The sequence below is a fragment of the Phyllobates terribilis genome, unplaced genomic scaffold (genome assembly GCF_046119375.1).
Source record: "Phyllobates terribilis strain yellow unplaced genomic scaffold, ASM4611937v1 Scaffold_11__3_contigs__length_659146591, whole genome shotgun sequence".
In the NCBI taxonomy this organism is placed as follows: Eukaryota; Metazoa; Chordata; class Amphibia; order Anura; family Dendrobatidae; genus Phyllobates; species Phyllobates terribilis.
The window spans coordinates 618,904,266-618,931,987 of NW_027362771.1; the positions used below are offsets into that span (position 1 = coordinate 618,904,266).

The following is a 27,722-nucleotide window of genomic DNA, read 5'->3' on the forward strand; positions in this document are numbered from 1 at the left end:
GTGACTGCCCTGTCACCTGTATTCAGGTACTCTGATTGGAGCAATCAATGTCATCATCGATCTCTCCAATCAGATTACCTGACCGGGTGGTGACCGGTCTGTGACCTGGCTGTCACAACCCTGTGACCGCCCTGCAGACGCTCACACTTGGTGAGGATTTCTACAGAGCGGTCACATCTGATCTTTCTGTCGCTGGGCCTTGTAGTGCCACTGAATCTTCTGTGACACCACAAGACCGCCTTCTCACCTGCTCCAGTCACTTCAGCTGCTGCTCCGGTCTACTGGATCTTCTGCTCTGGCGTCCTGGGTCTCCTGCTCCTGACCTGTTGCGGTTCCTTCTCCAAAAGAAAGAGCCTGCTGAAAGAAGAACAGAGAAGATTTTGGTAAGTCCACCTCTATTCCCCCCTCATCCACCCCAATCCCCCTCTTCCCCTCCCCCCTCTTTTTACCTCCTTTCCCACCAGTTTTTTTTTTGTGCATCCTGCAGCGGCCGAGCACTGACCAGTGACTACATCACTGATCAACGTCCGTGCTCGCTGCTTTTCAGGATTTTTTTTGTCCCTGTTAATTCTCTCGGTTCTGGTCTCCAGCTCCAGTCCCAGTCTCCTGCTCCGGGCTCCAGTTCCTGTCCCGCTCATCCCAAACTTGCTACTCAGCAGACGAGGAATTCTCTTTTCTTGCCTCCGACACTGACAGCGAGGGCGAGGATCTCACATTTCTTTATTTTTCCGACTCCTTATCATCTTCCTCTTCCTCCTCTTCTTCCTCCTCCTATTCTACCTCCACAGGGGCTGCTGGACCGCCCCGCAATTGCTCCAGGAGAGAAGACAAACCAGCGCCCCGACTACTGACCTCATATGGACCTGGCCCCCCTAAAATTATGAGCCACTAATTCCTGATTTCGTAGCGGAATCAGGAATCAAGTTTGACACCATCGGCCTCACAGAAATAGACTTTTTCAAAGTCTTTTTCTCTGAGGATTTCATAAACCTCATGGTGGGCCAAGCTAATTTGTACGCTCATCATTTTTTGGAACAAAACCCCTCTTTATCATTTTATAACTGGTCTCTTGTAGACGCAGTAGAAATTATGAAGTTTTGGGGCCTGGTCCTTCATATGGGGATCCTGAAGAAGGCAGAAGTTCGGCAATACTGGAGTGTTGACGTTTTGTATAACACTCCAGTGTTCCGAATGGTCATGACCCAGACATGTTTTGAGGCCATTCACAAGTTCTTGTAATACAACAATAATGCAAGGTGTCCTGCATGCAATGACCTGAACTTTGATCGTCTTTTCAAAGTTCGGCTGGTCATCGAACACTTCAACAAGTTTTCTGAAGTGTACATGCCCCAAAGTGACATCTGTGTGATTGAGTCCTTAATTGCTTTTAAGGGGCGGCTTGGATTGTATCTGCCCAGCAAGAGGGCCAGGTATGGAATAAAGCTGTATAAACTTTGTGAGAGTACCTCAGGGTGCACTCACAAGTTTAGAGTTTACGAAGGGAAGTACTTTGAGAGACTTTGTGCACCCACTGCTGGATAAAGGTTGTCACCTGTACGTGGATAATTTTTATACCAGTGTCCCTCTCTTCAAGTCCCTTTCTGCGCAACGTACCACAACAAGCGGTACTGTCCGCAAAAATCAGATAGGTCTCCCAAAGACGCTAATTGGGCAGCTGCTCAGAAGGGGTGAAAGCAGAGCCCACTGTAGTGACCACCTGATGGTGGTCAAGTACAAGGACAAGAGGGATGTCCTTATCTTAACCACCATACAAGGTGATGGCAGCACCCTCAGCACTGTACGAGGTTCCACTACACAGGTCGTCAAACCAGACTTTGCAATGCGGTACAACAAGTACATGGGGGGAGTTGATCTCGCGGATCAAGTCCTCCAGCCATACAGTGCGTTGAGAAAGGCCAAGGTGTGGTACAAAAAGTTGGCGGTGCACCTTGTACAGATGGCAATGCACAATGCTTTCCTGCTGTCACAATGTGCAGGCTAGACTTCTGCGTCATACCTTCACTTCCAGGAAACAGTTATCAAGGCCCTTATATTTGGCAGTGGAGATGGAGTTGGCCCCAGTACCTCCGTATCTGAAGGACCTTTAATTGTACCAGGCCAGCATTTCCCAGGGGAGATCCCTCAAGTTGCAAAAATGGGTAGGTCACAAAAGAGGTGCCGAGCGTGTTATAAAAGGGAAATAAGCAAGGACAGAATTTATCAATGTGACACCTGCCCCGACAAACCTGGCCTGTGCATGAAAGAATGCTTCAAAAGGTACCATACTTCCATGCACTACTAAATTAATTTCTGACTTATGACAACCTGATTAACACTACACAATTGAAGTAGTAGTCATCAGGTTGTCTAAGTCAGTTGTGTAGTGTTAGGCTGTCCTACACAACTGATATATGACGCGATATTATAAACTTCACAAATCAGGTATCAGTTCTAAAAAGAAGGCACTTATTAGGCATTTCCACTGTTTAGGCACATCAGGGGCTCTGAGAACGTGACATGACGCCCACAGACCATTCCATCAAAATCTGCATTCTAAAGCTTCACTCCTTCCCTTCCGAGCCTTGACATGAGCCCAAACAGTAGTTTTATCCAACACATGGGGTATCAGCGTACTCAGTAGAAATTGGACAACAGATTTTGACTTTCCCCTGTTACCCTTGTTAAAAAAAAATTAACATTTTTGTGGAAGAAATGTTTTTTTTTTAAATTTTCACAAGTCAACATTATCATTATCATTTTCTGTGAGGCTCCTGGGGGGTTCAAAGTGTTCACCACACATCTAGATAAATTCATTGGGGGTCTAGTTTCCAAAAAGGGGACACTTGTTGGGCATTTCTTCTGTTTAGGCCCATCAGGGGCTCTCCAAATGCGACATGGGGTCCGCTGTCAATTCCAGCGAGTTTTGCATTGAAAATGTCCATTGGCACTCTTTCCCTTCTGAGCCCTGCCGTGTGCCTAAACAAAGGCTTTTCCCCACATATGAGGTATTGGAGTACTCAGCAGAAATTGGTCAACAACGTTTTTGGTCCAATTTCTCCTAGTACTCTTTTTAAAATAATAATATCGCAGTGACAAGATCATTTATGTGGAAAAAAAATGATTTTCTTTCTTCACGGCTCTACGTCATAAACTTTTGCAAAACACTTGGGGGTTCAAAGTGCTCACCACACATCTAAATAAATTCCATAAGGAGTCTAGTTTCCAAAATGGGGACACAGGTGGGGAGTTTCCACTGTTTAGGCACATCAGGGGCCCTCCAAACGCGACATGGGGTCCGCTGTCAATTCCAGCGAGTTTTGCATTGAAAACGTCAATTGGCGCTCCTACCCTTCCGAGCCCTGCCGTGTGCCCAAATAATGGCTTTACCCCACATATGAGATATCAGCGTACTCAGGAGAAATTGAAGAACTTTTGGTGTCCAATTTTTCCTGTTACCCTCATTAAAATAAAAATATTGTGGTGACAAAATCATTTTTGTGGAAAAAATATGATTTTTTTTTTCATGGCTCTACGTCATAAACTTTTCCAAAACACTTGGGGGTTCAAAGTGCTCACCACACATCTAAGAAAGTTCCTTAAGGAGTCTAGTTTCCAAAATGGGGTCACTTGTGGGGGATTTCCACTGTTTAGGCACATCAGGGTCTCTCCAAACGCAACATGGGGTCGGCTGTAAATTCCAGCGTTTTTTGCATTGAAAACGTCAATTGGCGCTCCTTCCATTCCTAGCCCTGCCGTGCGCCAAAACAATGGATTTCCCCCACATATGAGGAATCAGCGAACTCAGGAGAAATTGCACAACAACTTTTGGGGTCCAATTTCTCCTGGTACTCTCGTTAAAATAAAAATATTGTGGTGACAAGATCATTTTTGTGGAAAAAATATTTTTTTTTTTTTCATGGCTCTACGTCATAATCTTTTGCAAAATACTTGGCAGTTCAAAGTGCTCACCACACATCTAGTTAAGTTCCATAAGGGGTCTAGTTTCCAAACTGGGGTCACTTGTGGGGGTTTTCCACTGTTTAGGCACATCAGGGGCTCTCCAAACGCAACATGGGGTCGGATGTCAATTCCAGCGAGTTTTTCATTGAAAACATCAATTGGCACTCCTTCCCTTCTGAGCCCTGCCATGCGCCCAAACAATGGCTTTCCCCCACATATGAGATATAGACATACTTAGGTAAAATTGCACAACAACTTTTGGGGTCCAATTTCTCCTGGTACCCTTGTTAAAAAAAAATATTGCGTTGAAAATATAATTTTCGTGGGAAAAAAAAGATTTTTTTTCTCACGGCTCTACGTCATAAACATTTGCAAAACACTTGGGGGTTCAAAGTGCTCAACACACATCTAAGTAAGTTCCTTACTGTGTTTAGTTTCCAATATGGGGTCACTTGTGGGGGGTTTCCACTGTTTAGGCAAATCAGGGGCTCTCCAAACGCGACATGGGCTTCCACTGTCAATTCCAGTGAGTTTTCCATTCAAAAGATCAATTGGCGCTCCCCTACATATGAGATATCAATTTACTCAGTAGAAATTGCAAAACATCTTTTAGTGTCCAATTTCTCCTGTTACCCTTGTTAAAATAAATATATTGCAGTGACAAGATCGTTTTTATGGAAAAAAAAAGATTTTTTTTTCATGGCTCTACGTCATAAACTTTGGAAAAACACTTGGCAGTTCAAAGTGCTCACCATACATAGAAATAAGTTCCTTAAGGAGTCTAGTTTCCAAAATTGGGTCACTTGTGGGGGGTTTCCACTGTTTAGACACATCAGGGTCTCTCCAAACGAGACATGGGGTCTGCTGTCAATTCCAGCGAGTTTTGCATTGAAAACGTCAATTGGGACTCCTTCCCTTCCGAGCCCTTCCGTGCACCAAAACAATGGCTTTCCCCCACATATGAAGTATCATCCTACTCAGGAGAAATTCCACAGCAACTTTTGGGGTCCAATTTCTCCTGCTACCCTTGTTAAAATAAAAATATTGCGGTGACAAGATCATTTTTGTGGAAAAGAAAAAGATTTTTTTTTTCATGGCTCTATGTCATAAACTTGTTCAAAACACTTGTGGGTTCAAAGTGCTCATTACACATCTAAATAAGTTCCATAAAGGGTCTAGTTTCCAAAATGGGATCACTTGTGGGGGATTTCCACTGTTTAGGCACATCACGATCTCTCCAAACGCGACATGGGATCCGCTGTCAATTACAGCGAGTTTTGCATTGAAAACATCAATCGGCACTCCTTCCCTTCCGAGCCCTGCCGTGTGCCCAAAAAATGGCTTTCCTCCACATATGAGGCATCGGCACACTCAGGAGAAATTTCACAACTTTTAAGGTCCAATTTCTCCTAATACCCTTTTGAAAATATAAATATTCTGTCGAAAAATCATTTTTGTGGAAAAAAAATATGCTGGGTTACATAAAGCTGTCATTGGGGCAGAAAATTGGCACCAGCACCCTCAGTAACCATATAGCTCACAGCTCACACTGCTGGGAAGATGGATGCCATCTTAAGAGTGGGACCTGGTGCTGCATTGTGAGGGGGGCTGAGAGAAGCAGTGGTAGTTGCTAGCATTCTCACCAAAACATCCATCTGCGCTCTTGGTTAGTCTTTTGCTTCTACACAACTAGGAGCTCCAGTCCGGTGGCACCTTCCTGCCTTCAGTGCAGTTGAGAAGAAAGGAAGCCGCTAGTGCCCTCACACCACTGAAGCTGTGGGTGACACGGTTATAAAGAAATAGCAGTCACTACACGTGCTGGAGGAGGACTGTGGTTCTGAAGACCTCTGTCAGAGGAAGCCCTTGATTGATCAGCCTGCAGAATCAGGAGGTGAATGTGTGGTGGCTTCTTTTCCCCCTCCACCTGTGAATAGACTTGATGCAATATTTCCACAGCTACATCCTTCACCTCAGTCACTATATCCATACTGGATGAGGAGAATTCCCTGGTGGCAAAGGGGTTTGTGCTGAGGGAGCTGATTTCTGGCTAAAGGGGCAAAATGACCCACAGTAAAAGATCTGGCAGGGAAGAAGGAACAGCAATGCCAATACTTCAGGAATACAATCGTTCATCAGTTGCATGGAGACAGGAGGCTATCAGTGTTGAGGTAACTGCCAGACTGGAACAGAGTGCATACAAGACACAAAATTCAGTATCTGGGAGCAAGAGGTTGGCAGTGAACAGTCAGGGGTCCATACACTTGTCTCCAACAGGGTCCTGATATATGGCCCTTGCTATGTAGGAGGAGGAAAGTGATAGTCTCAAAATAGCCCCCATGTCATGGGGGTTCCCAGAGGTGGGAAGGTCCTCTAATGGGGGAAAGGGGAAAATGCACTCCTGTATATGCATTTTTGGGAAACTCTCCTTCTTTACTGGATGTTCTCAATGAAGTTAATAAGTGTAATACCACCCTTTATATGCTGGCCGTTCAAGTTGGCTTCATTCAGGACTATCTCCATAATCCATCACAATGTGCTGAAGGGAGCGGAGAGTACCATGGCAGTAAAGCACCAAGTATGTGAGCTGGAGGATGCCCCTCATCCTGTTCATAGAGACATTGACAGTCATACATGGGCAGTGGTGGACCTGCATGCTAGGGCTGAAGACCTGAAAAATCAGTAGAGGTGCAATAATATTATGCTGGTGGGGGTCCCGGAGAAAGTGGAGGGGGCAATCCAGTAAGCTTCTTTGCAAAATGGCTTCTTGACACCTTTGGCAAAGAAGTCTTTACTCATGTGCTTGCAATAGAGAGAACCCATAGGATCCCTGCAAGGCCTGGGCCAATGGGTAGACCTCCTCAGCCTGTACTGATTAAAATGTTGCTCTAGAAAAAATAGGAGATAATATTAAGTAAGACTTGGGAGAACCAGGACATTAGGCTTGGTGGGCAGAACGTCTAATTTTTCTCTGGATTGCTTTTTAAGCAAATAATGAGGATTAAGATCCAAAATAAAGTATTCCTGGCCCCTGAGACCTGGGCCTTTGTATAGAAATATCTAACAGCAGCAGAAGTCAGAATTGGAATGGAGCCTCTTGTGCTATATGCACTGCAGTCTGCTATATACCCTGCCTGCCTGCCTATATACACTGCCTGCCTGATGTCTCTGAGGATGGATTAGTTAGTCCTCAAAAGGACTGTTTGTTAAGATGGATATGTTTAATGTACGGTATTGACAGATTTAATACATGTGTGGAATGCCTGTTTTTCCAGTATTCCTCACATGTATTAAATCTGTCAAACCACTGCAAATCAGGTTCACGGAGCGACGAAAACTTAAAGCCCGAGCACACTATAAATGCTCAGTGCTCGCCCAAGTATACTCGGCGAAAAGGTTAACAAAACATACTCGCTCATCACTACTAGTGTTGAGCCACCCCCGTAGTGTTCGGGTTCGGTTCGGTTCGTCGAACACCGGGATGTTCGAGGAACTGTTCGTCGAACTGTTCGTCGAACACCTTAGAACACCGTCGAACACCGTTAAAACCAATGGCAGGCAAACAAAAACACATAGAAACACATAGAAAACACCTTCAAAGGTGTCCAAAAGCTGACAAACTGCTCAGAAGACGCTTTCTTTAAAAAAGCTGGCCGGCAATTCAGCAGCGGCATACACCGGTACCCGACAATTTAGACAAGAAGCAATAGAGCCTCACACATAGATTAGATAGATAGAAACATGTCAGTCACACATATAAGAAGCACAGTGACAGTGTTGCTTACTGTACTTGTCATTTAGTGTAAAGGATTTATTAAAAAATATAATAGTGTTTTCATGCACCGTCTCTTTAAAAAAGCCGGCCGGCAATTCAGCAGAGGCACCCGACAATTTATAACAGACAGAATAGAGCTTCACACATAGATTAGATAGATAGAAACATGTCAGTCACATATATATGAAGTACAGTGATAGTGTTGGTTACTGTACTTGTCATTTAGTATTAAAATAAAGGATTTATTATTAAAAAAAATTGGCGTGGGGTTCCCCTTAATTTTAGGCTCTAGCGGAGGTTAAGCAGACAGCTGGGGCAGATGTTTGAAGCCTGGGAAGGGGGTAATACCCACGGAGCTTCCCAGGCTACTAATATGAGCCCCCAGCTGAATACATAGCCTTTACTAGCTATTAAAATGGGGGACCCCCCAAAAAAATGACGTGGGGTCCCCCCTAATTTAATAGCTAGCAAAGGCTAGGCAGACAGCTGGGGGCTGATATTAATAGCCCAGGAAGGGAGCCATGAATATTGGCCCCCTCCCAGGCTAGAAACACCAGCCGTCAGCCGCCCCAGAAATGGCGCATTCATAGGATGCGCCAATTCTGGCACTTAGCCTTGCTCTTCCACGCTGCCCTGTAGCGGTGGCAGGGGGTAATATGGCTGGGGTTGATGTCAGCTTATAATGCCAGCTGACATCAAGCCCAGGTTAGTAATGGAGAGGCGTCTATAAGACACCCCCATTACTAACCCCATAGTGAAAGCTAAAAAAAAACACAAACACCCAGAATAAAGTCCTTTAATTGAAATAAAGACACAATCCTTTATTGTTCTAAATTAAACCATACTTACCGTCACGCCCATTCCAGCTGAAGCCAACGATCTCCTGCAATAAAAGAAAAATAATAAAGCAACCTCATCCTTACCTTTCCATGGTACCCACGACAGCTTCAGCTCTGCTACATCGAGATGACAGGCTGGACCGCAGCAGAACGCTGCCATCCAGCCTGTCATCCCGCAGACACTGAGAAGCGCAGGCATGCTTGCGCTCCTCAGTGTCTGGCTGTGACGGCATAAAGATGAGACGAGTTCATGTCCAATGAACTCGGCGCACCTCATGCACGTCACTGACAGCGTGGGAAAATTCTCACGCTGAAGCGCTGAGTGCAGGAGAATTCTCCCACGCTGTCAGTGACGTGCATAAGGTGAGCTCATGTCCAATGAACTCAGCTCACCTCCTGCACGTCACTGACAGCGTGGGAGAATTCTCCTGCACTCAGCGCTTCAGCGTGAGAATTCTCCCACGCTGAAGCGCTGAGTGGAGGAGAATTTTCCCACGCTGTCAGTGACGTGCATGAGGTGAGCCGAGTTCATTGGACATTAACTCGGCTCATCTGGATGCCCTCACAGAGAGACACTGTGGAGCGCAAGCAAGCCTGTGCTTCTCAGTGTCTGCGGGATGACAGGCTGGATGGCAGCGTTCTGCTGCGGTCCAGCCTGTCATCTCGATGTAGCAGAGCTGAAGCTGTCATGGGAACCATGGAAAGGTAAGGATGATGTTGCTTTATTATTTTTCTTTTATTTCAGGAAATCGTTGGCTTCAGCTGGAATGGGCGTGACGGTAAGTATGGTTTAATTTAGAACAATAAAGAATTGTGTGTTTATTTCAATTAAAGGACTTTTTTCTGGGTGTTGTGTTTTTTTTAAATACTTTACTAGAAATTCATGGTGGTCATGTCTAATATTGGCGTGACCCCATGAATTTTGGGCTTAGGGCCAGCTGATAATGCCAAGCTGGCCCTAACCCCTTTATTACCCAGTGAGCCACCGCATCAGGGCCCTGGATGAGTTGGGTACAGCGCCAGAAGATGGCGCTTCTATGAACGCGCCATTTTCCGGGGTGACTGCGGACTGCAATTTGCAGCGGGGGTGGCCCAGAAAGCTTGGGCCTCCCTGCGCTGCGGATTCCAGCCCCCAGCTGCCTAGTTGTACCTGGCTGGACACAAAAACAGGGCGAAGCCCCACGTCAATTTTCTTTAAATTAGTTCATGAATTTCCTGAAATAATTTTAAAAAATTGAAGTGGGGCTTCGCACTATATTTATGTCCAGCCAGGTACAGCAGGCAGGAATGGGCTGCCCCCAACCACCAGCTGCCTATTTGTACCTGGCCGGACACAACAATATAGGGAAGGCCTTTTTTTCTTAATTATTTCATGAATTTCATGAAATAATTAAAAAAAATTGAAGTGGGGCTTCGCACTATATTTGTGTCCAGCCAGGTACAGCAGGCAGGAACGGGCTGCCCCCAACCACCAGCTGACTATTTGTACCTGGCCGGACACAACAATATAGGGAAGGCCTTTTTTTCTTAATTATTTCATGAATTTCATGAAATAATTTAAAAAAAAATACGTGGGGCTTTGCACTATATTTGTGTCCAGCCAGGTACAACTAGGCAGCTGGGGGCTGGAATCTGCAGCGCAAGGAGGCCCAAGCTTTCTGGGCCCCCCCCCGCTGCAAATTGCAGTCCGCAGCCACCCCGGAAAATGGCGCGTTCATAGAAGCGCCATCTTCTGGCGCTGTACCCAACTCATCCAGGGCCCTGGTGCGGTGGCTCACTGGGTAATAAAGGGGTTAGGGCCAGCTTGGTATTATCAGCTGGCCCCAAGCCCAAAATTCATGGGGTCACGCCAGTATTAGACATGACCGCCATGAATTTCTAGTAAAGTATTTAAAAAAAACACAACACCCAGAATAAAGTCCTTTAATTGAAATAAACACACAATTCTTTATTGTTCTAAATTAAACTATACTTACCATCACGCCCATTCCAGCTGAAGCCAACGATCTCCTGCAATAAAAGAAAAATAATAAACCAACCTCATCCTTACCTTTCCATGGTTCCCACGACAGCTTCAGCTCTGCTACATGGAGATGACAAGCTGGACCGCAGCAGAACGCTGCCATCCAGCCTGTCATGCCGCAGACACTGAGAAGAGCAGGCATGCTTGCGCTCTGCAGTGTCTGGCTGTGATGGCATAAAGATGAGACGAGTTCATGTCCAATGATCTCAGCTCACCTCATGCACGTCACTGACAGCGTGGGAAAATTCTCCTGCACTCAGCGCTTCAGCGTGAGAATACTCCCACGCTGTAAGTGACGTGCATGAGGTGAGCTGAGTTCATTGGACATGACCTCGGCTCATCTTTATGTCGTCACAGAGAGACAATGTGGAGCGCAAGCAAGCCTGCTCTTCTCAGTGTCTGCGGGATGACAGGCTGGATGGTGGCGTTCTGCTGCGGTCCAGCCTGTCATCTCGATGTAGCAGAGCTGAAGCTGTCGTGGGAACCATGGAAAGGTAAGGATGAGGTTGCTTTATTATTTTATTTTTATTACAGGAGATCGTTGGCTTCAGCTGGAATGGGCGTGACGGTAAGTATGGTTTAATTTAGAACAATAAAGAATTGTGTGTTTATTTCAATTAAAGGACTTTATTCTGGGTGTTTGTGTTTTTTTTAACTTTGACTATCGGGTTAGTAATGGGGGTGTCTTATAGACGCCTCTCCATTACTAACCTGGACTTGATGTCAGCTGGCATTATAAGCTGACATCAACCCCAGCTCTATTACTCCACTGCCACCGCTACAGGGCAGCGTGGAAGAGCGAGGCTAAGTGCCAGAATTGGCGCATCCTATGAATGCGCCATTTCTGGGGCGGCTGACGGCTGGTGTTTCTAGCCTGGGAGGGGGCCAATATTCATGGCTCCCTTCCTGGGCTATTAATATCAGCCCCCAGCTGTCTGCCTAGCCTTTGCTAGCTATTAAATTAGGGGGGACCCCACGTCATTTTTTGGGGGGGGTCCCCCATTTTAATAGCTAGTAAAGGCTATGTATTCAGCTGGGGGCTGATATTAGTAGCCTGGGAAGCTCCGTGGGTATTACCCCCTTCCCAGGCTTCAAACATCTGCCCCAGCTGTCTGCTTAACCTCCGCTAGAGCCTAAAATTAAGGGGAACCCCACGCCAATTTCTTTAATAATAAATCCTTTATTTTAATACTAAATGACAAGTACAGTAACCAACACTATCACTGTACTTCATATATATGTGACTGACATGTTTCTATCTATCTAATCTATGTGTGAAGCTCTATTCTGTCTGTTATAAATTGTCGGGTACAGATGCTGAATTGCCGGCCGGCTTTCTTAAAGAGACGGTGCATGAAAACACTATTATTTTTTTTAATAAATCCTTTACACTAAATGACAAGTACAGTAAGCAACACTGTCACTGTACTTCATATATATGTGACTGACATGTTTCTATCTATCTAATCTATGTGTGATTCTCTATTCCTTCTATTCTAAATTGTCAGGTACAGATGCTGAATTGCCGGCCGGCTTTTTTAAAGAGACGGTGCATGAAAACACTAATATTTTTTTTTATAAATCCTTTACACTAAATGACAAGTACAGTAAGCAGCACTTTCACTGTACTTCGTATATATGTGGCTGACATGTTTATATCTATCTAATCTATGTGTGAAGCTCTATTCTTTCGGTTCTAAATTGTCGGGTACCGGTGTATGCCGCTGCTGAATTGCCGGCTTTTCATGTTTCACTGTTGGCACTGTTCCCATCGATTTGGGCAATCACTGTAATGCCACAACCACCATGGCTGTGGCATTCCAGTGAGTGGCAGACAATCCCTGCATGATTGGTGCTCTAAATAGCGCCAGACATGCAGGACACGCTTTTGGTGCACGAACAGTTATCGAACATAACCTCGAACAGCCGAATTTTTTGCAAATCGTTCGGGTTCGTCGAACAACTCGAACACCGCCCAAAACAGCTCGAATTTGAGATTGGCGAACAGTTCTAGTCGAACACCGCTCATCTCTAATCACCACTATTTACATACACTAAGATTACTATGCCTTTAAACAATTCTGGACTGCCCGTATCAGCCCACAGATTGAACACTCCAGGAAAAGCTAAAAGAGTAAATTTTTACCTTAACTTTACTACATGCTCACAATTTGACTCACAGTTAAATATATCCTTTGTATGAACAAAACAACTTAAATAATCATTACAGTTAGGTTATTTTTTTCATTATTTTCTATTGTATGTATGTTTTTTATGGTTTTGGAGTCAATGGGAGTCTATCCTGTAGCTTAAAAAGTGGTTGTGATGACTTGACAACTGTGTCACTTTTGGATCTAGAGGCCAAAGTTAGTCAAAAACAAGTATCAGATCTAACTCTATGAAAACTGCGTTCCCCAGTGTATAGTCACTCTAGTCCTGAAAACTGAACGTTAGAAGTTAATTCACACATTGTCAAGTATGTGAAAAGTACAGTTTAAAAGAGTGACTTCATGCCAGGATAATTATGATTTTCTTTCCTCATACAGAAGGAAGCAGTGATGATAAAAATCGACAATATTGCACAGAGCAGCAAGGCACCATCATTGTAGAAGAGGGGGGGTCAGTGACTATTCCATGTAACTTCACGTATCCACAGGACAGGAATGTAGATGTGAGAGTGTACTGGAGGCGAGGTGGGAAGGACCGATGTGGAGATGGTAATATAATATACAATCACACAGAAGGCCGGACACATCCAAACTACACAGGAAGAATCTCAATGGTGGGAAATCCCAAAGAAGAGGGAACAGCGACCATTACAATCAGTAATCTGCGGAGGTCGGATCGTCCAATGTTCTGCTGTAGAATTCATTTATATGAAGGGTCCAATATCATAGAACAATGGCAGAATCGTCCTGGAACATTCATACAGTTTAAAGGTAAAGTAATGACCGAAAAGTATATTCTAAATAACCATCTGTATCGCCCTGCAGAGGGAGGAGACTCGTAGCTCCTGCTATCTGTATCACCCTGCAGGGGAAGGAGACTCATAGCTCCTCCTATCTGTATCACCCTGCAGGGGGAGGAGACTCACAGATCCTCCTCTCTGTGTCACCCTGCAGGGGGAGGAGACTCATAGCTCCTATTTGTATCACCGTGCAGGAGGAGGAGACTCATAGCTCCTCTTATCTTTATCACCCTGCAGGGGAAGGAGACTCATAGCTCCTCTTATCTTTATCACCCTGCAGGGGGGGGGGACTCATAGCTCCTCCTATCTGTATCACCCTGCAGAGGAAGGAGACTCATAGCTCCTCCTATCTGTATCACCCTGCAGGGGGAGGAGACTCATAGCTCCTCCTATCTGTATCACCCTGCAGGGGGAGGAGACTCATAGCTCCTCCTATCTGTATCACCCTGCAGAGGAAGGAGACTCATAGCTCCTCCTATCTGTGTCACCCTGCAGGGGAGGAGACTCATAGCTCCTCTATCTGTATCACCCTGCAGGGGAAGGAGACTCACAGCTCCTCCTATCTGTGTCACCCTGCAGGGGAGGAGACTCATAGCTCCTCTATCTGTATCACCCTGCAGGGGGAGGAGACTCGTAGCTCCTCTATCTGTATCACCCTGCAGGGGGAGGAGACTCATAGCTCCTCTATCTGTATCACCCTGCAGGGGGAGGAGACTCATAGCTCCTGCTATCTTTATCACCCTGCAGGGGGAGGAGACTCATAGCTACTGCAATCTGTATCACCCTGCAGGGGAAGGAGACTCACAGATCCTCCTCTCTGTGTTGCCCTGCAGGGGGAGGAGACTCATAGCTCCTATTTGTATCACCATGCAGGAGGAGGAGACTCATAGCTCCTCTTATCTTTATCACCCTGCAGGGGGGGGGGACTCATAGCTCCTCCTATCTGTATCACCCTGCAGGAGAAGGAAACTCATAGCTCCTTCTATCTGTATCACCCTGCAGGGGGTGGAGACTCACAGATCCTCCTCTCTGTGTCGCCCTTCAGGGGGAGGAGACTCATAGCTCCTCTTTGTATCACCATGCAGGAGAAGGAGACTCATAGCTCCTTTTATCTTTATCACCCTGCAGGGGGGGAGACTCATAGCTCCTCCTATCTGTATCTATATCACCCTGCAGAGGAAGGAGATTCACAGCTCCTCCTCTCTGTGTTGCCCTGCAGGGGGAGGAGACTCATAGCTCCTATTTGTATCACCGTGCAGGAGGAGGAGACTCATAGCTCCTCTTATCTTTATCACCCTGCAGGGGAAGGAGACTCATAGCTCCTCTTATCTTTATCACCCTGCAGGGGGGGGGGGACTCATAGCTCCTCCTATCTGTATCACCCTGCAGAGGAAGGAGACTCATAGCTCCTCCTATCTGTATCACCCTGCAGGGGGAGGAGACTCATAGCTCCTCCTATCTGTATCACCCTGCAGGGGGAGGAGACTCATAGCTCCTCCTATCTGTATCACCCTGCAGAGGAAGGAGACTCATAGCTCCTCCTATCTGTGTCACCCTGCAGGGGAGGAGACTCATAGCTCCTCTATCTGTATCACCCTGCAGGGGAAGGAGACTCACAGCTCCTCCTATCTGTGTCACCCTGCAGGGGAGGAGACTCATAGCTCCTCTATCTGTATCACCCTGCAGGGGGAGGAGACTCGTAGCTCCTCTATCTGTATCACCCTGCAGGGGGAGGAGACTCATAGCTCCTCTATCTGTATCACCCTGCAGGGGGAGGAGACTCGTAGCTCCTGCTATCTTTATCACCCTGCAGGGGGAGGAGACTCATAGCTACTGCTATCTGTATCACCCTGCAGGGGAAGGAGACTCACAGATCCTCCTCTCTGTGTTGCCCTGCAGGGGGAGGAGACTCATAGCTCCTATTTGTATCACCATGCAGGAGGAGGAGACTCATAGCTCCTCTTATCTTTATCACCCTGCAGGGGGGGGGGACTCATAGCTCCTCCTATCTGTATCACCCTGCAGGAGAAGGAAACTCATAGCTCCTTCTATCTGTATCACTATGCAGGGGGTGGAGACTCACAGATCCTCCTCTCTGTGTCGCCCTGCAGGGGGAGGAGACTCATAGCTCCTCTTTGTATCACCATGCAGGAGAAGGAGACTCATAGCTCCTTTTATCTTTATCACCCTGCAGGGGGGGAGACTCATAGCTCCTCCTATCTGTATCTATATCACCCTGCAGAGGAAGGAGATTCACAGCTCCTCCTCTCTGTGTTGCCCTGCAGGGGAGGAGACTCATTGCTCATATTTGTATCACCATGCAGGGGGAGGAGACACATAGCTCCTTCAATTTGTATCACCCTGCAGAGAGTGGAATATCATGACTAATTCTATCTCTATCACCCCGAAGGAGTCGGAGACTTATAGCTCCTTCAATTTATATCACCCTGCATGGGGAGGAGACTTATAGCTCCTCCCATCTGTATCATCTGCATGGAGGGGAGACTCATAGCTCTTCCTATCTGTATCATTTTGCATGTTACATATGACTTTTTTGTTCCCTTCAGATGAGTTTTCAATAGAACAGACAGATGTGGTTCCTGCCTTTATTGGAGAAGATATCACTATACCGTGTTTAATTAACTATAAAGATTCCTCCACTATAGAAGGAGTCACGTGGACTGTGGGATCCAGCGATCTGTGTGTTGAGAATAATGATAAATCTGTGACATGGACCACGTGGAATAAGTCAGAGATTATAGAACGATGGTCTGTGGTGAATTTTCCTGAGGATCTCTCATTAAGAATAACGGGAGCGACAGCAAAGGACAACAAGCAATACTGCTGCAAAGTACAGACAAAACTAAGGGGAGCAGCGAATACAGTATCATCCATACAAGGCACAGAGGTTGTAGTTGTAGGTGAGATCAATGTTATTAGTTCTGTGCAACTATTAAATATTGAATTTCGTCTACATGTTTCCATACTGTGACCAAAAATGACATAAACCTCTGCTCCATACGGTGCCGGAGAAAGGTTAGTACAACACTTGGTGTATTTTTGACAATCTCATAGAGAATGAATGGCACAGCAGTCAAGCACACACACTGCTGCTCAATGATGCCCAACCTGTATCTACAGCTTGAGTACAAATAACAAAATTGTGAAAAGACATAGAGACACCTACAGATATAATCAATTAAATTTAGAGAGTAATTATTGATTAAATGTTACTAAGTGTTTCTACAGGACAGGTGGAAACCACTCAGATGGAACTAGAAAACTGCCAAATAATTCAGAGAGATGTTCAAAGAATATTTAGATAAAGGGACATATGTTGACATAATAATAGCCTTTATTGCAAAAAATCAGGCATGTGGTAGCACAAAAGGCACTCACAAACAATATAAAAATATATGACATAAAAATAATATGATAATAAAAGACAGCATAAATCCACCATGAATAATTTTAAAAGAGATAATAGGAGAAAATGAACGGTACAAATTGTTACACAATTTCTACTGACTACATCAATACTCCATATGTGGTTGAAACCTGCTTTTGAGGTACAGCAAAGCTCAGAAAGGTAGAACGCCATATTGGAGTTCAGATTTTGCTGGAATAGTTTGACGGTGCCATGTCACATTGGCAGAGCCCCTGATGTGCCAGAACATCAGAACCCCATAAGTGATCTCATTTTACAAACTAAACCCCTTGAATGAATTCATCTGGGGGTGCAGTGAGCATGTTATCACCACATTTGCCTCACAGAATTTTATACCATTGGGTGATGAAGAATGCATAATTACATAGTTACAACTAAAATTTTGTTTTAGCCCCAAGATTTTAATTTTTTTAAAGGATAATAGAAAAAAATTGACAACTCAGATTGTTGTGCAAATTCTCCTGAATGTGGCAATACCCTACATGTAATCGAAAAAAAAAAATTAGGCACAGTGGAAAACTCAGAAGGGAAGGAACGATTGAGGTGCTAGAAAAGAAGAATCCCCCATAAGTGACCCCTTTTTACTAATTACACCTCTCATTTGTCATCTAAGAGTGCAGTGATCATATTGACACCACAGAATTGTATACCATTGGGCAGTGAAGAAAATATAATTACATTTTTTTCTCAAAAAATTGTTTTAGCACAAGATTTTACATTCTTACACAGGGGAATGAGTAAAAATGGCACCAAAATTTGTAACACATTTTCTGCTGACCATGGCAATACCCCATATGTGGCTTTACAGTACAGCTTAGACACATAGCAAGACTCAGGAGAGAAGGAGAGCTACAGTTGTGCCCAAAAGTTTACATACCCCGGCAGAATTTTTTTTGACCTTCTTTCAGAGAATATGAATGATAAAATAACTTTTTCTCCACTCATGGTTATTGGTTGGGTGAAGCCATTTATTGTCAAGCTACTGTGTTTTCACTTTTTAAATCTTAATGACAACCAAAAACATCCAAATGACCTTGATCAAAAGTTCACATACCATGGTGATTTTGGCCTGATAACATGCATTTGACACAAATGGGTTTGAATGGCTACTAAGGGTAGCATCCTCACCTGTGATCTGTTTGCTTAAAATCAGTGTGTGTGCATAAAAGCTGAGTGAGTTTCTGGAATCTAGACAGACTCTTGCATCTTTCATCCAGCCACTAATATTTCTGGAGTCAAGGGGAAAGCAAAAGAATTGTCAACAGATCTACAGGAAAAGGTAGTTGAACTGTATAACACAGGAAAGGGATACAAGAATATATCCAAGGAATTGTTAATGCCAGTCAGAAGCATTCAAACTGTGATTAACAAATGGAAAATCAGGGGCTCTGTAAAAACCAAACCACGGTCAGGTAGACCAACTAAAATTTCGGCCACAATTGCCAGGAAATTTGTTCTGGATGCAAAGAAAAAGCCACAAATAACATCAGCTGAAATTCAGGACTTTCTGAAAACTAGCGGTGTGGCTGTTTCAAGCTGCACAATAAAGAAGCACTTTAAGAAAAATGGGCTGCATGGTCGAGTCACCAGAACAAAGCCATTACTGTGCAAATGCCATGAAGTATCTCGCCTACGATACGCCAAACAGCACAAGACAAGCCTCAAAACTTCTGAAAAAGATAAATTGGAGTGATGAGGCCCAAATTTAACTTTATGGCCACAACCATAAATATCACATTTGGAGAGAGGTCAACAAGGCCTATGATGAAAGGAACACCAGTTCTACAGTAAAGCATGGAGGTGGATCGCTGATGTTTTGGGGATGTGTGAGCTACAAAGGCATAGGAAACTTGGTAAAAGTTTAAGGAAAGATGAATGCAGCACGTCATCAGCAAATGCTGGAGGCAAATTTGCATTCATCAGCCCGGAAGCTGCGCATGGGATGTACTTGGACATTCCAACCTGACAACAGTCCAAAACACAAGGCCATGTCGACCTGTCAATGGCTACAGCAGAACAAAGTGAAGGTTCTGGAGCGGTCATCTCAGTCTCCTGACCTCAATATCATTGAGCCACTCTGCGGAGATCTGAAGCTCGCAGTTCGTGCTAGACAGCCCAGGAATTTACAGGAACTGGAGGCTTTTTGCCATGAACAATGGACAGCTTTACCATCTGAGAAAATAAAGAACCTCATCCACAACTACCACACAGGACTTCAAGCTGTCATTGATATTAAAGGGGGCAATACATGGTATTAAGAACTGGGTTATGTGAACTTTTGATCAGGGTCATTTGGATGCTTTTGGTTGTCATTAAATTTTAAAAAGAGAAAATACAGTAGTTTGATAATAAATGGCTTCACCCAACTAATAACCATGAGTGAAGAAAAAAAATGTTGTTATTCATAGTCTCTGAAACAAGACCAAGAAAGGAAAAATTCTGCTGGGGTATGTAAACTTTTGAGCAGAACTGTATTTGACTTTTGGAGAACAAATTTCCATAGAATAGTCTGCGGACTCAATATACAGAAGAGCACATTCCCCCCCTCAAATGACCCCACCTCTGGAAAAATATCTACAAGTGTAGTATTTTTACTCCATGGATGCTTTTCAGAGTCAAGCAGCAGTGGATGTTGCTGAGTGAAAATTGCAAATCTGACATTGTAGTGTCCGTACATTGTAGTGCTCAGTACGTCGCAGTGCCCAGCTCATGCTCCTGGAGACAAGCACCCATAAATAAAGCGAGCTCTCATCGCTACAGAAAATCCAAACATATGGATGAAAATGTGGTTTAGGCACACTGTGGGGCTCAGAGAGGAGGGGGAAATTTGGATTTAGAAGTGCAGAATTAGCTGAATTTCTTTTGGATGAGGAGCCATAGCGCTTTCCCAGAGCCTTTGTAGCACTAGTAACATGAAAGCTCCTTATATTTCTATTGACAGATGATGGACCTGAGGGGGGACTTGCTTTTTTTTGTGTATTGAGTTTAATCTTTTGTTGGGAACATTTTACATAGCATTTTGGATCATTATTATCCTGTGCTGTAAGCTAAGCACTTACATCGGGGTTTCCATCTAAGGTTAGGTTCACACATAGTGTTTTTTCGGTGTTTTTTTTAGCATTTTTTAATGCAAATTTTTAGCTGCGTTTTACAGTACCAGCAAAGTCTATGAGATTCCAGAAATCTCATGCACACACCTTTGGTTTTCGTTTGATCAGTATTTTGTGATTTGCATGTTTTTTAACAGAATAGAGCATGTCACTTCTTTCAGAGTTTTTTTAGCATTTGTTTATCATTTTTCATTTGAAAGTAATGAGTGGTGAAAAAAAATGCTTAAAAATGCGCCAAAATTCAGGTATAAGGTTTTGCAGCTTTTGTTTGTGCCAAAATCTGATGCAATAGAATAAGTTTTTTTTTTCACTGAATTTTATGTACATTCATAAAGAGACAAAAATGGAGTAAAAAATAAGCAAAAAAGCAAAAAAATCCCTGAACAAACCTTCTGGCAAGAGATCAGGTTTTGCTGCAGAAAAAAAACGCTGAAAAAACATAGTCATAATCTCCGAATAACGTGATTTAGATGAATTCTCTGAGGAATCCATTCACTATAACGAGGCAGCAAAGTTACTCTGGACTCTGTCTGGCCTGTGTTCAGCTGTGTCCTACTTTTCTAAGTGTAATTAAAAGCCACAGCTTTGTGCACCTTTGAAAAGTCAGACACCGCCAGATCATAGGCCAGAGAGGGTACACACTCTCTCCATCTGGCTCATTATAGGTAATCTTCAATCATGGGTTCTAAATCAGAAATTTCAGAGATTTATGTGGAAATCCTGGTGTAAGCGCTCAGCTCAGAGCCCAGGATAAATGTGAGCAGTTAAAAACATAATAAGCAAATATCCTGCAATAAATAAACAGAAAACAGTACATGAAAATATAGGGTTTTTAGTTAACATAATTTTGATCAAAAAAATGTTAAAGCCATCCCACCATATCACTAACCTTTAGTATTAAAACCTCACTATTTGTTAAGTAGCGTACATAAGGATAAAGGCTGAGAAGGACTGAGACTCGGCTAATGGCCACCCAGCCATGGGGAGCTACATAAATATAAGGTCCAGCTCAAAGAAAAGGAAGGCCATACCCGTATTTGCAGAGTGCAAGAAAAACTGAAATAAAAATCTAAGGAGATGAACTGGAATATAAATTGGTGTGCATGCAGCATTTAGGCACATGTTCACACTGGTCGCTAAACAGACAAAAGCCAAGATAAAACCATAGTAAGCAAATACCCTCCAGTAAATAACTAAATAGAAACATTCCATGAAAATAATATAGGGTGCTTAGCTAACATAATTTTAATCAAAAAAATGTAAAAGTCATCCTACTACTTCACGGTGACCCTATTCGGGATGGTCCTAACCTCTAGAATTAAAAAATAGGGTCACCGAAACGTGGTGGGTTCGCTTTTTTTTTGTATCAAAAGTACAGTGCCTACAAGTAGTATTCAACCCCCTGCAGATTTAGCTGGTTGACACATGCGGAATTAACTTGGCATTGTGACATTTGTACTGTAGATCAGCCTGGAAGTGGGAAATGCACTGCAGCAACTTTTTTTTTTTTTTTTTTTAAACGTTAAAAGTTAATTCAGAGTGTAATTTATTATTCAACCCCTCAAACCACAAGAATTCTGTTTGGTCCCCCTAAAGTATTAAGAAGTAGTTCAGGCACCAAGAATAATGAGCTTCACATGTGTGGATTAAAGATCTATTTTGCCAGCCTTTTCTGACTATTTAAGACCCTCCGCAAACTTGTGAACAGCACTCAGACATGGTCAACATGGGAAAGACAAAGGAGCATTCCAAGGCCATCAGAGACAAGATCGTGGAGGGTCACAAGGCTGGCAAGGGGTACAAAACCCTTTCCAAGGAGTTGGGCCTACCTGTCTCCACTGTTGGGAGCATCATCCGTAAGTGGAAGGCTTATGGAACTACTGTTAGCCTTCCACGGCCTGGATAGCCTTTGAAAGTGTCCTCCCGTGCCGAGGCCAGGCTTGTCCGAAGAGTTAAGGCTAACCCAAGGACAACAAGGAAGGAGCTCCGGGAAGATCTCATGGCAGTGGGGACATTGGTTTCAGTTAATACCATAAGTAACGTACTCCACCGCAATGATCTCCATTCCAGATGAGCCCGTAAGGTACCTTTATTTTCAAAGCGTCATGTCAATGCTCATCTACAGTTTGCTCATGATCACTTGGAGGACTCTGAGACAGACTGGTTCAAGGTTCTATGGTCTGATGAGACCAAGATCGAGATCCTTGGTGCCAACCACACACATGACGTTTGGAGACTGGATGGCACTGCATACGACCCCAAGAATACCATCCCTACAGTCAAGCTTGGTGGTGGTAGCATCATGCTGTGGGGCTGTTTCTCTGCCAAGGGGCCTGGCCATCTGGTCCGCATCCATGGGAAGATGGATAGCACGGCCTACCTGGAGATTTTGGCCAAGAACCTCCGCTCCTCCATCAAGGATCTTAAGATGGGTCGTAATTTCATCTTCCAACAAGACAACGACCCAAAGCACACAGCCAAGAAAACCAAGGCCTGGTTCAAGAGGGAAAAAGTCAAGGTGTTGGAGTGGCCTAGTCAGTCTCCTGACCTTAACCCAATTGAAAACTTGTGGAAGGAGCTCAAGAATAAAGTCCACATGAGACACCCAAAGAACCTAGATAACTTGGAGAAGATCTGCATGGAGGAGTGGGCCAAGATAACTCCACAGACCTGTGCCGGCCTGATCAGGTCTTATAAAAGACGATTATTAGCTGTAATTGCAAACAAGGGTTATTCCACAAAATATTAAACATAGGGGTTATATAATAATTGACCCACACTTATGTTTAAAATTTAATAAAATTCAACTGAGCAACATAACTTTTTTGTTTGTAAGATTTATGCTTCTGTTCATAAAACCTACTCTCGTTTGCAGTTTGAAGGCTCTAACTTATTGCATCTTATCAAACCAGCTAAATCTGCAGGGGGTTGAATACTACTTGTAGGCACTGTATGTTAACTAAGCACCCTGTATTATTTTCATGCATTATTGCTATTTATTTATTTGCTGCAGTGTATTTGTTTATCATGTTTTTATCTTAGGTTTTCTCTGTTTAATGGCCAATGTGAACATGCACCTACACACTGAATGCACACCAACTTACTGTATATTCCAGTTCATCTCTTTAAGTTTTTATTTTAAAGGGAATCTGTCACCTCCTTAGGCGACATTAGACCTTTACTATGGGCATACAGGTGATAGAAAAGTAAATCTATACTTACCTGTATGGCCCATAGCAGAGGTCTTATTGCAGAGAAATCTGTTTTTAAGGTCTGTTTTCCAGAGGCTTGGTGTCCAGGGGACGACAAGCAAACCCATCCTATCTGCTTACTATTACCCTAAATTGCCGCCTCTATGTTAAATTACTATATTACCCCCTCCCCTGCACGTCACAGGGCCCTGTGACAGGCCATGTGACAGGCCATGTGACATGCCCTGTTCGGCCTCCCCTCCTGCACATGCGCAAAGCATGCCTCCGGCCTGGCCTTTTTTGCTGCGTACTGCGCCACAGACTTGTATTGCACAAGCGACGGTGAGACAGACTTCTATTCCGCTGGCAGTACGCAGCCAAACGGGGTCGGAGGGAAAGAAAGTGCACTTCATGAGTTTTTTACCAGTTTATGACCATTTATAAAATGTGTTCAAAGTGCTGCCCATTGTATTGGATTGTCAATGCAGCCCTCTTCTCCCACTTTTCACACACTGATAGCAACACTGCAGAAGAAATGCTAGCACAGGCTTCCAGTATCAGTTGTTTCAGATGCTGCGGTGTTGCTATCAGTGTGTCAAGAGTGGGAGAAGAGGGTTGCATTGACAATCCAACATAATGGGCATCACTTTGAGCACATTTTATAAGTTGTCATAAATTTGTAAAAAACTCATGAAAGAATAAAGTTACGTTAAAACTAAGCACACCATTGTTTCTTATGAAATTCTCAAAAAGTTTGCTGTGTCACATCACGCTCTTCCCATTGAAAAAAAAATAAAGTTTGATCCAAAATGGCCAACTTCAAAATGACCCCCATGGTCACCACCCATCTGGAAAAAGTTTTCCCCCTCCCATATGCTAATGTGCCAAAAACAGGAAGTTGATATCACCAACCATTCCCATTTAATTTAGCTGTATCCATAAAAATGGCCCACCCTGTAGATTGACAATCATTTCCTTTTAAATTTCTCATATTAGATATATCCGACAAGCCACCTTTTGAAGTTGTGCAACAGTACACAATCTCCCCGGACGAAGACAATTCTGCAACCATCAACTGCTCGTTCACACGCCAATCAGGCATTGACCCTCTGTGGATGGGAGTTTTCTGGAGAGTGGGCAGCCCAAGAGGATTTTATGCCTATCACCCCTTAATGGAGATGGTTAACATCAGCTACAGAGAAAGGACAGAGCTGAGAGGACTGGCTAATCTCCATATAAAGGATCTTCACGAAACTGACAACACAACATATTACTGCTTTGTGATGCTCAAGTTCTGTATTGGTAATAATAAAACCAGCTCATCCATTCAGTATGGAAGAGGGACCAATCTAATGGTAAATGGTAAGTGTAAAAAGACCTATCATGAAGAAACACCATTCAAGTTAGTATGTGTCATGTCTCAATAACAGTGTAGAGTAAATTTGCCGAATTTTCCCTGGAAACTTGAAGCACTGTAAATTGATTTTGCTGCAAAAAAAAATACTATAGTTGCACTGAAAAGAGGTTTTTGCTATTATTTTCTTTTCCTAATAAACTAATATTCACTGATGTACAGACAGACACAGTTTCTTCAATGTCTTATAGCTTTCTCTCCCTATCTCTGTGGCTAAACTATAATCTATAGTGTCCTCTCTTTATCAATATTTACCACAAAATGGGTGCTGCATTCCTTGCTTCAGCTTTTATATATGTAATACAAAAAACAGAGAGGCGCACCCTGAGTAGTACCCAGTGGTCTAGTGGAGAAATGTGTTGTGAGGGGATTATCCGCTCACCTGGTGGGGTTGTGCCTCTTCCACAACACCGGCAACAGCACGATATCGAGGGGCTTCGGGCTGCTCCAGGACCACTGTCCCATCCTCCTTCCCGGTAAGGTCACATGGTACGGAGTCCTGGTCACCTTACGTCCGCGTCACCGGATAAACATCATTTAAGGTCCTGGAAGTTTCTTGAGAGCTCACTAAACACTCCAAGCAGTACCAGCCATAATCCCAAGGTTGGGAAAGGCAAATTGTGAAACAAACAATTTGTGGTCAGGAACGGAGCGCTAGGTAGCAAGGAGACTCTCAGAGAGGAGATGTTATACAGACCTGTTTATTACACAATCACTGGTGATTGCCACCTAGCGCTCCGTTCCTGACCACAAATTGTTTGTTTCAAAATTCAGCTTTTATATAGGCTATGATAGTCCATCTTATTTGGCTGTGCTATATCATCACTTTGCAGTCACCAACACAATGTCTCCGCATGGTGATCTTAAACTTCATAGTCCCTTATTCCTTTGCAAATGCCCAGAAGGGAAAGGGAGGAGTGACATCACACACGTGAGCGGACACCGCCCACTTTTACTGCAGTCATAATGTGAGCTAGAAGTACACTAGTTTTTCATTTCAAATTTCAGCATCTTCTCCCCCTAGTGATTAAAAATGAAAAATATCAAAACTTTTTACATTATTTTTCATATTTTACACCATTTAAAAAAAAATATCTTTTTTTTTAAATAAAACATTAATACTTTACATGTTTTCAATCACTGAAAAAAATTGATAACACATTGACATTAAAATGTTACTATACTGTAATGGAAAATAACCATTAAAACATGGAAGTCAGTAGCACTCTCACCAAGGAAAGGACTCAGCAACAGTGGACGAATTAATCGTGTTTAGAAAAAATGCCACAAAATAAAAAAGGACTTTGTCCAAGTTGTAAAAAAGAAATAAGTTGCTTATTTCATCAAATATCTAAGTATGTATTGAAAAGTCTTAAACTAGGTCAAAATGTAATGCTGACTTTTTTAGTGAAATACAGCATAAATCCTCTTTATTTTTCCTCAACCTGGATGAACATTATCTATTATTTTATTACGAGACCTTACAACTAAATTTATAATCACCCCACATTATTCTTCTTACTCTTTCCCTAAACCCTTGACACCTATGCCTTTCACAAAAATAAGAAAAAAAATTAAAAATTACAAGAATTTTATCCTAAATATTAAAAATTCTCTAATATTTGCATATTAAATAGAGAACTTTTCCTCTTAACTAATGAAATAATTTGGTCTTCCAAATCTTTTGTGTAGAGATTCCACTGGACATCCAAAATTTAGCAATTAAATTTCATGCAATGAATAAAGAACTAAAAATAACTAATGATGAGTGAATCAGTTTCATGTGGATGGAATTAATGCAGAATTTTTAGGAATTTGCTGAACTATTCTCCATTTGGTTCATGAGAATTGCCTAAGCGAGCTGCTGCCATTTCACACATTGCAAAAGATTGCATCAGCCAGAAAAGTATCACATGACTGTGTTTATGATTTGGTTGGCTTCCCCTTAGTCTCTCGTACCTTGTATCCTAGTCTGTATAAAAGCAAAGGCAAGGAATGCAGCAGGGATTTGGTTGTGAATTTTGATAGTGAGAGGAAGTCAAGGCTCATACCTTAGTTAGTACTGAAAGACAGAAAGGAAGCCGTAAAACACAGAAGAAACTGTGCGTATAGTGTGTAGCAGCACAGCAGTAAAAAATGATTAGCGTGTGAGGTGAAATGAATAGTGTCATGTACAGTATGTACAATATTTTTTTCCAATCTTACCACCCTTTTTACGTTATGTTAAATCATCTTTTAATCCCTACCTTACCTTTTATATAATAAATTTCTTATAATATTAGTTTTTACAATAATTTTAAAAATAATCTTGCAACCAAATTGGACTAAATTGGGAATTTATATACTACAGACAATAGTTTAGATTAAAAATTAGATTAAAGTCAATCTTTGACAAATTGATGTTGACAATTCATTCTAAGGCCTGAACAATCTCCAAAAGTATATCTGAAATTATGAAAATGACGGCATGAATAGAATGTCATCTATATAAAGACACATTTTATCTTCAAATTTACCACATACAAAATTCTAGATCTCTTGAGAATCTCTTAATTTTATAACCAAGACTTTCAAAATGAAATAAAATGTATTGGTGGAAGAGGACATCCTTTTCTCCCTTCTCTGGATATAACACTGAATCTGATAAGTTACTGTTGACTTTAATTCTTGTTTTGGGAGTAATATACAAAATTTGAACTCTCCTAATGAAATTATTCCCAAACCCAAATATATGTAAAGATTTCAAAAGAAAGTGATTCCATTGCATAAATCTAACAAAGTAAGAATATTCTTTGTCTTTTTCTTTGTCAAATGTACTTTCATTATATTTTTGTTGTTTATTCTCTTGAATTTTCTTTGCTAATCCTTTAACATCCCATGACAGATATATAGTGTCTTCACATTACACCCATAAATTTGAATGTATTTTATTTGGATTTCATGTGATATATTAATACAAAGTAGCAAGTATTTGTGAAGTCTAAAGGAAATGATACA

The 27,722-nt window shown here is 42.9% G+C and overlaps 1 protein-coding gene across 2 annotated transcripts in view; it reads left to right on the forward strand.

Moving 5' to 3' along the window:
* Positions 1-27,722, forward strand: part of LOC141167145 (sialic acid-binding Ig-like lectin 12) — a 46,708-nt gene that overhangs the window by 2,581 nt on the left and 16,405 nt on the right. The window contains exons 2-4 of one of the 2 annotated variants that reach the window (XM_073654530.1): positions 13,141-13,533; positions 16,130-16,483; positions 24,308-24,673. In XM_073654530.1, coding sequence (XP_073510631.1) covers positions 13,141-13,533; positions 16,130-16,483; positions 24,308-24,673 — 1,113 coding nt within the window. The remainder of the gene's footprint in view (positions 1-13,140; positions 13,534-16,129; positions 16,484-24,307; positions 24,674-27,722) is intronic. The other variant, XM_073654531.1, reaches the window with a different exon arrangement.